A 14,853-nucleotide genomic window follows, 5' to 3' on the forward strand; every position below is an offset into this window, starting at 1 on the left:
ATCACACAACATATGAGTATAAAACATTCAGTCATGAACGGACACCCAAGCTTTTGATTCTATACCTGACAATCCGAACTCATTACATTTCATCTTAATGACCATGTCCATCATCCTCCCTCTGCTCAGGGTCCAACTTGATCAGGGTATCGATACGCATGATGCTGATGCAGGCTTCAACGGCACTCTTGAGTTGTCGGACCTTGCTGAGACTGGGCTCAAGCACACCCATCTTAATCTCATCAACAACCTTGCCCTTGGCGAGGTCAAGACCGTAGTTCTTGTAGCCCTTCTTCTTGGCAATGGTCTTCTCATCCTCGCTGCCGTCGCCCTCAGCGATGCGCTGTGACAGAGCGTGCCTTGATCGAAGCTGGGCAGTGAGCTCTGCAGCATCCTTGGCAGCGTTAACAGCCAGGGTCTTGGGAATAACAAGAAGAGATTGAGCAAACTCGCCAATGGCGAGTTGTTCTCGGGAGCCGACGGTGCCGGCGAACTCCTCGAGGTAGATGTGGAGAGCGGTCTCAACGGCACCACCGCCGGGAACGATGCTGCCACTCTCAAGAGTTCGCTTAACAGCGCACAGTGAGTCGTGGACTGATCGCTCCATCTCGTCGAGGGTAAAGTCGTTAGGGCCACGGAGAATGCAAGAAGCTGAGGAGTGGGCCTTGGTTCCCTTGACCAGAATGCACTCATCATCGGAGATGCGCTCCTGGACGACCTCCTCGGCATAACCTAGATAAGAGGGCTCGAACTTCTCGTCACCGTTAAGGTCAGAGAGTGTGCTGAGCATGGTGGCACCGGTTGCTCGGGCAATTCGTCGAAGATCCTCCTTCTTACATCTTCGCACACCCATGGCACCCTTCTCAACAAAAGTCTTAAGCACCAGATCGTCAATACCCTTTGTTGTGAGAATGACGTTGGCACCAGCCTTAAGGATCATTTCCACTCGGTCGAGGATCATGCCGGACTCACGGGCTCGGATCTGCTCGAGCTGTTGAGGGTCGTCGACGGTGATCTGAACACCAAGCTTCATGCGCTCCTTTTGCAAGTTCATGTCCAAAACAGCAATCTTGGCATCCTGGATCCGTGTAGGCATGGCTTGCGAGGCGACAGTGCAGTTCAAGGCATATCCCTTTACCAGGACAGACTCGAGTGTGCTCTTTCCGTGGGCCTTGAGGATGTTGACAGCCTTGACAGGGTACTTTGTCTCATTTCGGTTGTTTGTAGACTTAACAGCTTGCATGGCATCTACAACCATGTCGGCGAAGAAATCCGAGTCGGCTCCAATGATCTTGCTGGACATGGAGGTCTTGGCAATGCTAAGGAGGGAATCACGACCGAGGTCGTCAACCTTGATACTGACATTCTCGTTGAGGTACTTGATAGCCTCTCGCAGGGCAAGCCGGTATCCTGTAATGATAGTGGTAGGGTGTATCCGGTTCTTCATGAGTTCGTTTCCGCGACGTAGCAACTCGGCAGCGATCAGAACAACAGAGGTGGTACCGTCACCGACTTCCTTATCTTGTTGTTGCGCAAGGTCAACGAGAATCTTGCCGGCAGGGTGCTCGACGTCGAGGAGGCTGAGAATGGTGGCACCGTCGTTGGTAACAGTAACATCCTAGTATAAAGTGTGAGATATAGTCGAGCGCGGAGCTAGGAGGAGGGCTAAGTTGCATACACCGATATCGTCCACCATCATCTTGTCGAGGCCGCTGGGACCGAAAGAACTCTTGACAACATTTGCGATTGCCTGTGTAGCGAGAACTGAAGGTCCGTTAGCATGTTTTCCGTATTTGAAATCCAATATCAAAGGCTCATGTCTCCCCCCACTTCCCCCTAACATGTAGCAAAAGGCGGGACAAGATATAGACAGACAGACATACCATTCTGGTCTCTAATATCAGAACCTGAGATCTTCTGGCCCCCCAAGAAAAGGGTGCCGTTTCGGGGCTGCTCGAACATGGAAGCCATAGTTGCAGCTATTAGTAGCGTTGACGGTGAAAGGCGGCTTCGTCAACGTGGGGATGGAGTCAGGAAATTCTACCAGCAGGCTACCGTACACAGACAGAACCTGCCCGAGCTGTGAAGCTCCAGTGCCCCTCGACTGGACTTTTTTGTCGGAGGCTGGCGTTATTCCGGCGCCGACTGAAATAGGTGCCAGCTGCCCTGGGCTGTCGCTGTGTGCTGGTTACAGGGCGTAAATCGGATACCCACCCGAAGCCCAGGGCACTTGACAGAAGGTGCACGGACCCCAGAAACCCCAAAACTAACCCCTGCCGCGTTATCGGACTTCCCTGCAGCTGAACGGCCGCTGTTTCAATTGGCTGATAGGGCATTGGGCCTGAATTTTGGGCTAGATTTCCAGCGGTGCCGCCGTGAGTGAGAGTCGAGAGTCAAAGCCCGGGCGGGAAGGAGGGGCAACCGCACAGCACCAACTGCACCTCGACTGCGGGGCACAAAGTCACGTCCGACGTTTACTTCGACTCACACCCCGAAGCCTTTCTTCTCCTCCTCCCCCCTTCAACAGATAACGTCGCTCCTCTGCTTCTCGATTCTTTAAAGGCGCGCAAGCCACTGTTCGGTTGCCTTGAATCTACTTATCATCCTCTGTTACTTTTCTGTCAATTACCTTTCGACCAACACACGAATCTCACCAAAATGGAGGGCGCCGCCGAACAGTCCAAGAGCGCCTTGAAGAAGGCCGAGAAGCAGGCTCGTCTTGCTGCTGAGAAGGCTGCCAAGGCTGCTAAGCAGACCAACCTTCCCGTCGTCGGTGGAAAGAAGGCGGACGACATCATCGGGATTACAGTGTCCAAGGCCGAGAACTTCCCCCAATGGTACCAGGAGGTCGTCCTCAAGGCCGAGATGGTCGAGTACTACACCGAGATTTCGGGTTTCTTCGTTCTCCGACCTCTTGCCATGCACATCTGGAACGAGATCCGAAAGTGGTTCCAGGCTCATATTGAAGAGATGGGTGTTGACGAGACCAACTTCCCCATGTTCCTGTCTTCCAAGTCTCTCGAGAAGGAGAAGGATCACGTCGAGGGCTTCGCCCCCGAGCTTGCTTGGGTCACCAAGGCGTAAGGATGCCCATACAAACCAATTTACTTTTATGAACCTCAATTGACAATCCTCCAGTGGTGACAAGGACCTCGAGGTTCCTGTTGCGGTCCGTCCTACATCCGAAGCCGTCATGTACCCCTACTATTCCAAGTGGATTCGCAGCCACCGAGATCTCCCCTTGCGCCTCAACCAATGGAACTCTGTCGTTCGCTGGGAGGCCAAGCAAACAACTCCTTTCCTCCGAACTCGTGAGTTCCTCTGGCAGGAGGGCCACACTGCTCACTTGACTGAGGAGCTTGCCGGTGCCGAGGTGCTCGAGATTCTTGAGCTTTACGCTGGTGTTTACGAGAAGCTTCTGGCTGTCCCCGTCGTTCGAGGCCGAAAGACCGAGAATGAGAAGTTCGCCGGTGGTTATTACACCACCACTGTCGAGGGCTACATCCCTTCCAACGGTCGTGGTATCCAGGGCGCCACCTCTCACGCCCTTGGCCAGAACTTCAGTAAGATGTTCGACATCACTGTTGAGGACCCTGCCAACAAGGGCTCTCACATCCACGTCTGGCAGAACTCTTGGGGCCTCTCAACCCGTGTCATTGGTGTCATGGTCATGATCCACGGTGACGATAAGGGTCTGGTTCTTCCTCCCCGCGTTGCCAAGACTCAGGTTGTCATCGTCCCTGTTGGCATCACCAAGAAGACTACCCCTGAGGAGCGACAGAAGCACGAGGAGCAGGTTGAGGACATCCGAGCCAACCTGAAGAAGGCTGGTGTTCGTGTCACCTCTGATTGGCGAGAGGGTTACACTCCTGCCTGGAAGTTCAACGACTGGGAGCTCAAGGGTGTTCCTCTGCGTATCGAGTTCGGTCCCAAGGATGCTGCCAAGGGCGTTGTCAGCACCGCGCGACGTGACACCGGTGAGAAGGGAGAAATTGCCATCACCGATGTCGCTACCAAGGTCCCTGAGCTTCTCGAGACCATCCAAGCCGACATGTACAGCAAGGCTGAGAAGTCTTTCCGAGAGCACCGACTCACTATCACCAAGTGGGAGGATGTTCTTCCCGCTCTTGACGACAAGAACGTTGTGCTCATCCCCTTCTGTGGCGCCCCCAAGTGTGAGGACCGCATCAAGGAGCTCACCACTCGCGAGGACCAGCCTGATGTCCCCGAGAACCAGAAGCTTGCCACTATGGGCATGAAGAGTCTGTGTGTTCCCTTTGAGCAGCCCGAGGGTATTATCCCTGGGGAGACCAAGTGTCTCAACCCTGAGTGCCAGAGTAACGCCGACAAGTGGACCATGTTCGGACGAAGCTATTAAGGAGTTGAATGAAATTTTATAGTCAGGGAGCGGGAAGGCGTTGACCTGGCATGTTTATGATACACCAGTGCGATTGTTTATGACTTGATGTGATTGTGATTATATCATGAAAATGGGATGGGGGCTGGTCACGGAATCAAAACAGTTAGAAAAGAAGATAGATCGTAGCGAAGATATTTCATCGACATCTCGTTGGTCTAAATACGGCTTTCTATCGAGTTACTACTTGCTTTTGTGCTGTTCGAGCCGGGATATATGAGTGTTTAACACCAGGCAAACCTCTCGTTAGCAATCCAGTCAACTTCCTGATCAGAACCATTGAACCAGTTTAGACTGGCAATGTTGCTGTTTTCTCGGACGATGAATTTGGCACCAAGGAATTGGATGCCTTCTGTGACCCTTCGCATCCGATCCTCAGGGTTCCAAACTTCAACCTTGGAGCATTTCCATTCCTTGGCCTCCTTCTGGACGAAACTTGCAATGGCCTGGATGCCTTTGGCAAGTGTCTCATCTGAGATACTCTCGTCTTCGATGACCAATCGCAATACACGAATGACATTCTTCTCGGGTTGGTCAAGCATGCCGTAGAAGCTGCAAGTCCAGAGAGCCCAGATCCTTGAGTTGGGGGCGTCAGGTGGAGTGTATACGGCACCGTGGACTGTTGGTGTGCGGGAGAAGATGTGTTTGCACATAAAGTTCTCCCGGTGAATATGCCATTTTATAGTGGTGATATCAGGAATGACTGCGGCGCTGACTTGAGAGGCTTTTGAGATCCTGTCTCGAAGAAGTTGTTCATCTCGAGCTGCCAGGTCTGGAATATCATCAATGGTGATAGGCTTCAGGGATGAATCGGCAGTTGGCTCAGTCTCAGTAACAGGAAACTCGAGATATGTGCTCTTGAAAGGCTCCCATCCCACGGTCTGGTAGAATTTGGGTCCGACATCTGACCAAAGGACCGAGAAATCAGCAGCGCCTTCATTCTTTTGCTGTCTGCTTTTCAGCTCATCAGCAATTAGGGACAGCATCTTTCTGGCATATCCCTTTCCTCGATATTCAGGGAAGGTGAAGACACTGGCCACACCGTGAGCAGTTCCATCTCTTGCTTTTCCATCTTTGGTTCGGACAAAGGCTCTTTTGTTGTAGGTCTCACACGATGAGAGGAGGGGTCTTTCACCGGGCTTTTTATCTCCATCGGTGAGGATCCAGCTTGTTACGCCGCCATCTCGAGCTAGAGGAGCCTCGAGATTATCATACTCTCTAGCGATATAGTCCTCCATGGATAAGGCGGCCCCCCAATGGGGTTGAGTACCCTTCCATAGGAGCTCTCGTTCAGAGTCGGTGGGGTTTGTAAGTATAAGAGAAGGGGATGTGACGGGAGGGAGAGCTTCAGTTGACGCCATTGTAAATTGTTACTGTGTTTGTGTATAAGATATGCTTGTGTTGATTGTAGCTTTGTTCTGCGTGTTCACAAATTTGAATATTGTCTCATCTTGAGGCGTCTTATACTTCTTGAATGAGAGAGGATATTCAGATCTACGCCCTTCTGGAGGCGGCCCCGCATCGGCTGTGGAGCTGAACATTTACCCTGAACACGCCAACACGCCGGATGAGTCTTAAATTCCACGCTGCCAAGTATTCGTGACTAGAATGATATCATTCGATTTCGTAAAATCATGTATTTTGACTTGTTGTGAGAAGTTGTATTAGTCTTTCTTGATCTATTCAGGTCTGGGAGTGACTTCTTTTGGCTTCCACAAAAGTACCTGTATGCTTAGATGCTTGTGGGGTGTTATTATCCAGCATTTGAGTGAATACATGGTGAGGAATTGGAGAGCCAAAGTGCGAGTGTCTTTCACTGATCTAACCGAACCTTTGATATCATGACAACTTGCAAGCCTAGAGGAGATTGGCGGAAACAAGTTGTTAACTGTCAGCGTAGTGGGCAACCTTGTACACTACCTTTCTCGAATTAAGTTAATTGCGAGATCATCATCAGTAGTACGTTGAAAAGGTTTGAACATAAGAGAATCCAATATCATAAACGGTGATAATTATATCAGTGCTAATCTTTATTAATGAAGGGAGCTCTAGTGGTGGGGTTGACATGACACGCCGAACAGCTCCCTGGTAGTGAGGGGCATTCTATGAAAACCTCTAATTTATATCCTACAACTCGAGATACCGAACCTCCATTGGACCACACGAAATGGCGTTACCACTTCCTTCAGGGCTCACTCCCTCAGAAGTTGCATTTCTATGTGAAATGGAACTCGTCACTGTCGTTCCTCGCCAACGCCTTGAAAGCATTGATCTTCTATCGGTGAGCGCGTCCCTGTCGCGTTTATACAAGCTCGTCGCTGACCTGATCCGTTACACAGGGAACGACACCGACTCTCCGGCCGCCGCACAGAAGTAACTTACCTTTATGGCTTGCGATACTGTTAAAGAAACAACGGCGCGCGAACATTGTTCCTCCTCCTTGGCTTCATCCCGATTCGTTACGCGATATTGTACACCACGAAACAAAGGTCGATCCTAAAGGATGGGCGCCACCACCTCCTCCTCCGGTGCGGGCAGATAGTCGAGGAAACGCGAGACGGCTAGATCCCTTTGTAGACGATGAGGTAGTACTGTCACCGCCGTTTCTTCCATCCTGTACATCAGATGCGCCTTCGGGTGCCCTGCCATATCACTGGTTCGAAGTCGCAGAAATGCTCCTCGCCCACGCCTCAGACGATGTCGCCTCCTCTTCAGAAGTACGTTCGCTACTCCGAGATCTACAAGAAGTGAGGGCAGCAAAGATGCGATCCAGTACCGCCCAACTCGAGGGTGGAGTCGACGGTGTCATGAGTCTACGGGGAGTTGGAGCTATGGAGCTTGCAGAGAGCAGAGGATTTGTCGTCGGTGTAGTGGAAGGTGTGAGGAAACTCGGCGCAAGCACAGAAGCAACGCGGAGAGAGGAGGAGGAACAAGGTGGTGGTGATGAGTCGGATGAGGCGAGCGACGAGGATATGGGACTATGACACTCCATCTAGGCTATGAGCGAAGAATTACGATTTCACGAAAAGGGGTGAAGCATACATGGCGCAATTAAAGGAGAACGACTTGTAAGTCGATTACTACTCTATACCAATTCTTTCCAGAGTTCCTGTCTAACCTCTAAAATCAAAATATAGCCCATTATTTTAAACTCCATGGAATGCCTAACATCGCTATTAACTCGTACCTGCCTGCGCTGCCGCCTGAGCAAGGGCCAGCCTATGTTTAGCAAGTCGCGCAGGATGAATTCGAACCCTCCCGCCAGCAGGAGGCTGAAGATGAGGTGCCAGCACCTCCCAACTTGCGCCCTGCAACAAGGCTCCCGCAAACTCCTCGTGCATATCCAGTCCTGTCTCCCTCAAATATCTCTCAGGGTCAGCAGCAGCTCCTTGCAGAAGTTCCTCAGCCTTGAAGAACCGTGCCCAATCCTTGTGCCATTCATTATGACACTCGTGGCATCCTCTTCCTGGGTTGTGAAGACAGGGATGAACCTCGTAGCACTCAAATCCTACAGAGTGAAATTGCTCGTACCAGTCATAATGGCGACGAGCTCTCATTCCGGAGCCGTGCATACCTGGGATTTCACTAGAATTGTTGGTTAGTTCGTGTTCTGAGAATGAACGGAGGTCTTGACTCACGGATCGAAAGATGGCCAGGCCAGTGGGCTGAGTTCACCTGGCGATGACTCGTCCACAGGAGTGGCCATCATCGCGTATGCGACCGGCTCGTTCCCCAAAGGACTAGGCTCATCGGAGACAGGGGAACCAGAGGTCCAGGCCATAGGTTGCAAAGGCTCAGAGGCAAAGCGTGTGGTTGTGATTGTGGTTGCTGAAGGCTCGACAACAATGCACGGTGACAAAGAGCGGGCTCTTTTTATTCCTGCTGCGGAAGCATCCTCATCGCCATCACAAGATCGCTTACGCTTTCCCACGACACTTTCTGAGTGGTCAGGAGGAGTGTCCAATCGTCCGATAGACTGAGCAGAGGCAGGGAATGAGCTTCTCAGTGGTCCGATAAACTCGGCGCAGTCTGGGCCGTCATTTTCCCTACCGCCGATTCGAGCATCATATCCGCTATAGTCGATGTACGGAACCTTGATATCTGTAGGACGGCTTGGTCGTCTGGAACGGCCATCGAGCCTGGGCGAGTCGAATCCAGCAATCCATGTAGAACGGTTCCTGGCCCCGGACATGTTACTCACCATTGCCCACGCGCTTGTATCATCGCGTGAAATGGCAGAATCCCCAGCGGCCGGCCCTGAGTTGTACTCATCGTCCGCCTCATATCCGCTTGGATACTCCTGGGCGGAAGAAGAACCAGCAGCAATCAGAACACCTGAAGACCCAGGAGGGCCGGAGTAGCCAGAGGAGCCAGAAGGCCCAGAGGATGGACCTCCTGGCGCATCATCATCGTTCCCATCGTCTCCCTCCGAATCTGATGAGCTTTCAGAGCCGGTAAATACCGTGTTGTCAGAGCTTTCCACAGAGGGTTCATAACCACTGCTGCCCCCGCTTCCACTTGACTCATCCTTAGATCCATCGCTTGGGGGGTCGCCAGAGCAGCCGTCGCCATTGCTTTCATACTCGTCGCTACTCGGCTGTTCGTGACCTGTAGCGATAAGTACGTCTATCTTTATCGAATCAGGACTTGGATGGTAGGAAGGTGGAGATGTTCGAGTAGGTGAACTCGGCGAAGAGAATTCCGTGTCCGAGTTCGAGCCTGACCCAGTGCTCGAGGATGGAATCATATTGGATGGCCCAGCTGCCGAAGGCATTGGTGTTCCAGGGGCTTGATTTCCCACTGAGGGCGAAGGAGATGGTGTTGAGGGTCCTGAGCTCGAGCTTGAGCTGGAGTGCTCATCCTGATCAGAAGGAAAGGCTGGAGGAGGGGAAGGAGATGTAGATGGTAGTGATGAAAGCTCCGAGCTGGAGCTCGAGCTTGCAGGCTGGTTATGGCCTGAAGCTTGGGCATTTTGGTAAGCTGTACCATTGCGGGTGTTAAGCTTGATTAATCCCCTTCTTGGAGCTGCAGGCTCATTCTGGTCGGGGGATGAATGCCCTGAACCTGAACTAGGATTCGGATTCGGGCCTGAGGTTGCGCTAGGGCTTGGAGACGGAGTGACAATTGCTGCAGCAGGAGTTGCAGCGGATGAAGATGGACTCGATGGTGCTGCTGTTACTGCTGTATTCGAACTTGAAGCCTGCCCCTGGTTTGAAGGGCCAGCAGCCGAAGGGCGTGCAGCATAGTTAAGTTTTATCCTGACTCTCCTTTCTCTGTTAGCCATGTTAGCAGTGCCGCCGAGCCTCTGAACAACATCATTGAATGGCAAGGGCTCAGGGTCCTCGACTAGGGAACGCCCCTGGCAATCTCTATCAGATTCAAGGCTCGTCATCAGAGGAGGGGCATTGTTAAGCCTGGAGCGGGCTCGGGTCAGTCGCATAGCCCTTGGTTCAGGAGCAGGAGCAGGAGCAGGTCTGGGGTTCTGGGGTCTTGGAGCAGCCTTGGCTTTGCCCTTCCCCTTCGGATTCTTGTTCGGCATTATGATTATAGTTGTGAATAGTTTCGATAATGGATTGGATGTTCGACAAAACTCTGCTTTGCTAGTAACGTAATGGGTTGTGATACTAAATGGTTGAACATGTTTGGAACTGAGAAGACACAATGCCTGTTATGTATTTTCCTCATCATGGTGATTGTGAATGCAACGATATGTTCCTGTTGTGAACAACGATCTATTGCTTTATGAAGGTCTTTTCCCAAGAAACAAAGGCTATGTATTTCATGAACACTATAGACATCAAAGACAAAGTAGACGCTTAGTCTAAAGATGCTATAGTCGCTTGAAGAATTTCACGTTCGTTAATGAACAAATATGTGCCAAACAAAGAAGCCGGGTTTCTTTATTCCCCAGAACTCACAAAGAGGCTCAAACACCTGCATTCAGAGCCTGCAATAGCCAAGTCGTGTCACATTCACTGGAACACTCACATGACTAAAAGGCTTCATCAGTTGCAAATATCTTATATCTGTTGTATGTGTAACTCCATATGAGTGGTGGAATATGTCCATATCACGATTTGGCTACCTAGGTAGGTATAGAGGTTCTCCGCGCAGCCAATAGCGAATGAGAGGAAAGCAAACCTCTTTGGATGTTGTTAGCAAACCATCATTTATCTTGTTTGAATTATGGGACGTGATATCGCTTTTGTACCCCCAGCTTCTCCGATGATTGCACCGCTTGTCTAAGATTCATTAATCATGATGCTCGGTTCATCAATGCGAGTCAATGAGACTCTGGATTTGACTTGATGTTTTCTTTCCTAAACGAATCGCGATGTCTGGTGATCTCCTATCGTTGGATTGATGAGCACAACTACCGAAAGCTAGAGAATTGCCGAAAAAATGTCTTGGTTTGAGTTCATCATTATGGCCGAAGCTACCACCTAGAAGCTCTCATGACAACCATGTTGCAGCTTTCTAAGCTAACGGCGATGTACCTGGGCAACCGAGAGTGTATAAATGGAATTAGCATAAGGACCTCTACACAGGCTTCAGGACGAGGTAGCCTTCTCAGAAAAGTGAATATTCCACAATGATAAGTAAATGTTGATACATTTATATGAGAGAAGTTATCAATTAGGGAATCATACTCATCATATCTTGGCTTGGATGCATATCGCCTGACAAGAAGCAGGTACAGTTGGGGTAGCCCCTCCTCATGGCAACCGGGTCTCCACACCGCACCTTCCGGGGCAATCACACGACCAAGCCATGACCGCTATCGCCTGAAACGGCAAGTATCTCCCTTACGTGATCGTCATGGTACCTGCCTTGGATCTTATCTCTCCAGGCAGTTCCGCGCGGCTTTGCCTTCTTCATAACCTCTTACAAACATCATCTTGTTGCCATTCATCGCTTCAATTATCGCATTTACAGACACAATGAAGTTTTCACAGGCTTCTCTCTTAGCGGCTTGTCTGCCTGCTGTCTCCGCTCGCTTTATCGAAACTGCCGAGGCCGACAACGTCATTCTCCAGCCAGACGAGCTGTTCCTGGTCGAGACCGCCCCTGGCAAGACGCAATGGGTGACTGAGGAAGAGAAGTGGGAGATGCGCCGTGTAAGTCTCATATTATGCTCTCAGCTCCAGCTGGATCACTAATACTCTCTAGAACGGCCAAAACTTTATGGACATCACCGAGACGCCTTCGCTCGGCTCCAAGCGCATCAACGCTGAGACCACGGTCACGTTCCCTAAGAAGTGTGTTAACCAGGACGATGTCAAGAAGCTCTCCAAGAACCTCGAGAAGAAAAACATGCAGGCCAACCTCGAGAAGTTGACCAGCTTCCACACCCGATACTTCAAGTCCGACTATGGCCTTCAGTCCTCCGACTGGGTTCTTGAGAAGGTCAACCAGATCATCAAGGACGCCGGTGCTGAGGATACTGTTTTCGCCGAGAGCTTTCCTCACACATGGAAGCAACACTCCGTCATTGCGACCATCCCTGGCCAGTCTAACAGCACTGTCGTGATCGGTGCCCACCAGGATTCCATCAACCTCTTCCTCCCTTCCATTCTCGCCGCTCCAGGCGCTGATGACGATGGCAGTGGTACAGTCACTATCATGGAGGTGTTCCGCGCCCTTCTCAACTCCAAGGACGTTGTCAAGGGCAAGGCCCCCAACACCATCGAGTTCCACTGGTACTCTGCTGAGGAGGGTGGTCTGCTTGGAAGCCAGGCTATCTTCAAGTCGTACGAGGAGAATGGCCGCGACGTAAAGGCTATGCTTCAGCAGGACATGACAGGTTATGTCCAGAAGACTCTTGATGCCGGTCAGCCCGAGAGCGTTGGTGTCATTACTGACTTTGTTGACCCTGGTCTGACCAAGTTCATCAAGACAGTCGTTGAGGAGGTACGTTTGTCCAGTTTCTTTGCACGTTCTTTTTACTAACTCTCATTTCCAGTACTGCAGCATTCCTTGGGTCGAGACCAAGTGCGGCTATGCCTGCTCCGACCACGCTTCTGCTTCCAAGGCTGGCTATCCCTCAGCTTTTGTTATTGAGTCCGCCTTCGAGTACTCTGACCCTCATATTCACGGTACCGATGACAGCATTAAGTATCTCTCTTTCGACCACATGCTCGAGCATGCTCGCATGACCCTTGGTCTCGTTTATGAGCTTGGCTTCTACGACTTCTCTGATAAGACAGAGGAGAAGTGGAGTGATCTGTAAATGCCCGATTTTGTGGAATTGTATTTAGAGAGCAGCTATCTCGTTTTGGATGGGTTGCCTCGATTCAGGTATTATGAGGAACGGATTGCATATGAGGATACACGCATAGTTAGCATTGAATAAGAAGACAATCTGTTTGAAACTCTTGAAACTCGTTAATAACAGCGGAATGATCACCAATAAGCCCAGAAGATTTGTGTGGAAGGTTGTAATAATATCATGAATTTCTTACATATAAGTTACTTTACCCTTTTGTCTATAACCCCTTATAAAGAAAGATCCTGAGCGCCACTAATGACCTACCAACACCCGTTATTAACAGCTCGTTTACTGACCCTGCCCATTTCCATTGTTAGGAGGCTGCTGCTGCTGCCCCCAGTGCGACTGGCCGTTCTGCTGCGCTTGCATAGACATCAACGCAGCGAAGAATGCCGGGCTAACGAAAGATCCGCCATTAGCAGCCTGTTGTTGACCCTGTGCAGCTGGCCATCCGGGAGGTGGTGGAACAGCCGCGGCATTGCCCTGAACAGGTGATTGAGGCCAACCGGGAATATGGAAGCCAAAGTTGGGCATCGCTGGCGCTGCGCCTTGAGCTGGAGATGGAGCGCCCGCCCATGGGGATGGAGGAGCAGCTTGTTGGGCAGGCTGAGGAGATGCCTGAGGAGGTAGCGAGTAGCCGTCTCTAGGCTGGTTGAAGCCTCCTCTTCCACCACGTCCAGAACCTCGTCCACGGCCCCCACGCCCTCGAGAATCGCCACGGCGTCCTCCTCGTTGGTGAAAGTTTCTGCTTGATGGAGGCTCGTAGGTCTCTGTTGTGGAGGGGCCGGAACCATAACCGGGTGGTCGTGCTAGAGGCTTATAGGGGCCGTCATCCTCATCGTCGTAGTTGAGACCTCCGTCTGGTCGCGACTCTTGTCGCAGAGGATGAGGCTCCTTGCCTCCCCTGGCGGGGTCCTTCTTCCACTTATCCTTCTTCTTCTGCTTGATCGCTCGCTTATACTCCGCCTCCTTCTCATCGTCTGAGAACTCCATCTCGTCATCGCCGACTTCCTCATCGTGAAGGTTACTAGCGTCTGAGCCCTTCATGTTCTTCAATGGCTCGGTAAAGACATACGCAGCGTGGTCGGTAGGGTAGTAGACTGTTTGGCCGACCTCGAGTCCTAGACTTTTGATGTCCTCGTCTGATGTGAAGCGCACGGTATACATAGGCTGCAGAACCTTTCCGATTGTATCCGCAATCGCACCGATGACTACTCGCTCAGCCGTGCAGAGTACAGATCCGGAATCGAGAACCTGATACTCGCCAGGTGTGAATGCCTTGATCAACATCATGTTCTCCACAATGTGCTCGATAGCTCCCAGCTCTTCAACCTTCATCTCAGGTGTAATGGTAACGTCGGGTTTCGGAATTACTCCTTCAGGAATCTCATTCTTTGTTCGGACCTGGGTGGTTCTTGTACCAGAAGCTCCTCGATCGCCCTCATCATCGGAACCTCCCTCAGCCTGCATGAGCAGGCGCGCGGTCTCTTCAACGCCCAAAAGTTCGTAACCTTCGTTGTCGTCGGAGTCTTCGTCAGAGGAATCAGAGCTGCTTGATTCTGAGGATGATTGGTATGGAGAAGAGTCGACTTCCCATTCGGGGTTATCGCCCTGGTCGTTCTGAAGTGGTGCGGTCTCGGTGGTGTTCTCTGTAGGAGCTGGTTGCGCAGCTGGAGTTGGGTTTAGACCGCCGATGGCGGCCTCGAGGGCACTTGTGAGAGAAGGAGGGCTTCCGGGTTGATCAACTGCCATGGCATCTGAATCTGCGACTGGTGTGGGCTCAGCTTGAGAGGGCTTGGCCTCGGTAGCAGCAGGTGCTGAAGGCTGGCCTTTGGGGTTATTGGGGGCAGCATCTGTAATCTCGGTATTTTGAACGCTTGCGGCAGCAGCAAGGACATCGGCGGGCATGGGCGGAAGAGTCTCGTTGGGTTTGGCCTGGCCGAGGCCGGGGATTTGAAAACCGGACATGTTGTATTGCGGTCGCTTTATTATATGGTGTATGGAATAAAATGGTAGATGTAATATTACTCTTGGCTCATTGGAGATAGATGAGAGGGTAAAGACCAGAAGACAGGTTTGAATGCGACAAGCGCAAAAGTTAAGATGAAGAAAAGCAGAAAGTTTCAGAGCGCCTCTTGCTCATGGGTAAAAGACCCTTCCATGCTAG

The 14,853-nt window shown here is 51.3% G+C and overlaps 7 protein-coding genes across 7 annotated transcripts; 3 read left to right on the forward strand and 4 right to left on the reverse strand.

Moving 5' to 3' along the window:
- Nucleotides 1-94: 94 nt before the first annotated feature.
- On the reverse strand, nucleotides 95-1,971 carry FTJAE_6697 (t-complex 1 subunit alpha; the record flags this gene model as incomplete). The annotated part of the gene is made up of 3 exons (XM_037353335.1): nucleotides 95-1,618; nucleotides 1,679-1,764; nucleotides 1,884-1,971. The coding sequence occupies 3 exons, from the start codon at nucleotides 1,969-1,971 to the stop codon at nucleotides 95-97; spliced, it is 1,698 nt and encodes a 565-aa protein (XP_037206240.1).
- Nucleotides 1,972-2,658: 687 nt separating this feature from the next.
- FTJAE_6698 (proline-tRNA ligase) lies at nucleotides 2,659-4,378 on the forward strand (the record flags this gene model as incomplete). Its single annotated transcript, XM_037353336.1, has 2 exons — nucleotides 2,659-3,080; nucleotides 3,139-4,378. The coding sequence occupies 2 exons, from the start codon at nucleotides 2,659-2,661 to the stop codon at nucleotides 4,376-4,378; spliced, it is 1,662 nt and encodes a 553-aa protein (XP_037206241.1).
- A 263-nt stretch (nucleotides 4,379-4,641) lies between these two features.
- Nucleotides 4,642-5,778, reverse strand: FTJAE_6699 (lysine acetyltransferase; the record flags this gene model as incomplete). The annotated part of the gene is made up of 1 exon (XM_037353337.1): nucleotides 4,642-5,778. One exon carries the CDS (start codon nucleotides 5,776-5,778, stop codon nucleotides 4,642-4,644), a length of 1,137 nt encoding a protein of 378 aa, XP_037206242.1.
- Nucleotides 5,779-6,584: 806 nt separating this feature from the next.
- FTJAE_6700 (DNA replication complex GINS PSF2) lies at nucleotides 6,585-7,401 on the forward strand (the record flags this gene model as incomplete). The annotated part of the gene is made up of 2 exons (XM_037353340.1): nucleotides 6,585-6,698; nucleotides 6,757-7,401. The coding sequence occupies 2 exons, from the start codon at nucleotides 6,585-6,587 to the stop codon at nucleotides 7,399-7,401; spliced, it is 759 nt and encodes a 252-aa protein (XP_037206243.1).
- Nucleotides 7,402-7,593: 192 nt separating this feature from the next.
- On the reverse strand, nucleotides 7,594-9,956 carry FTJAE_6701 (suppressor of mutant AC40 of RNA polymerase i and iii; the record flags this gene model as incomplete). Its single annotated transcript, XM_037353341.1, has 2 exons — nucleotides 7,594-8,002; nucleotides 8,056-9,956. The coding sequence occupies 2 exons, from the start codon at nucleotides 9,954-9,956 to the stop codon at nucleotides 7,594-7,596; spliced, it is 2,310 nt and encodes a 769-aa protein (XP_037206244.1).
- Nucleotides 9,957-11,358: 1,402 nt separating this feature from the next.
- Nucleotides 11,359-12,647, forward strand: FTJAE_6702 (leucyl aminopeptidase; the record flags this gene model as incomplete). Its single annotated transcript, XM_037353342.1, has 3 exons — nucleotides 11,359-11,535; nucleotides 11,588-12,328; nucleotides 12,381-12,647. The coding sequence occupies 3 exons, from the start codon at nucleotides 11,359-11,361 to the stop codon at nucleotides 12,645-12,647; spliced, it is 1,185 nt and encodes a 394-aa protein (XP_037206245.1).
- A 327-nt stretch (nucleotides 12,648-12,974) lies between these two features.
- Nucleotides 12,975-14,654, reverse strand: FTJAE_6703 (nuclear assembly factor NAF1; the record flags this gene model as incomplete). Its single annotated transcript, XM_037353343.1, has 1 exon — nucleotides 12,975-14,654. The coding sequence occupies one exon, from the start codon at nucleotides 14,652-14,654 to the stop codon at nucleotides 12,975-12,977; it is 1,680 nt and encodes a 559-aa protein (XP_037206246.1).
- Between the last annotated feature and the right edge of the window lie 199 nt (nucleotides 14,655-14,853).

This window comes from Fusarium tjaetaba, assembly GCF_013396195.1.
Source record: "Fusarium tjaetaba strain NRRL 66243 chromosome Unknown NRRL66243_c0000130, whole genome shotgun sequence".
Lineage (NCBI taxonomy): Eukaryota > Fungi > Ascomycota > Sordariomycetes > Hypocreales > Nectriaceae > Fusarium > Fusarium tjaetaba.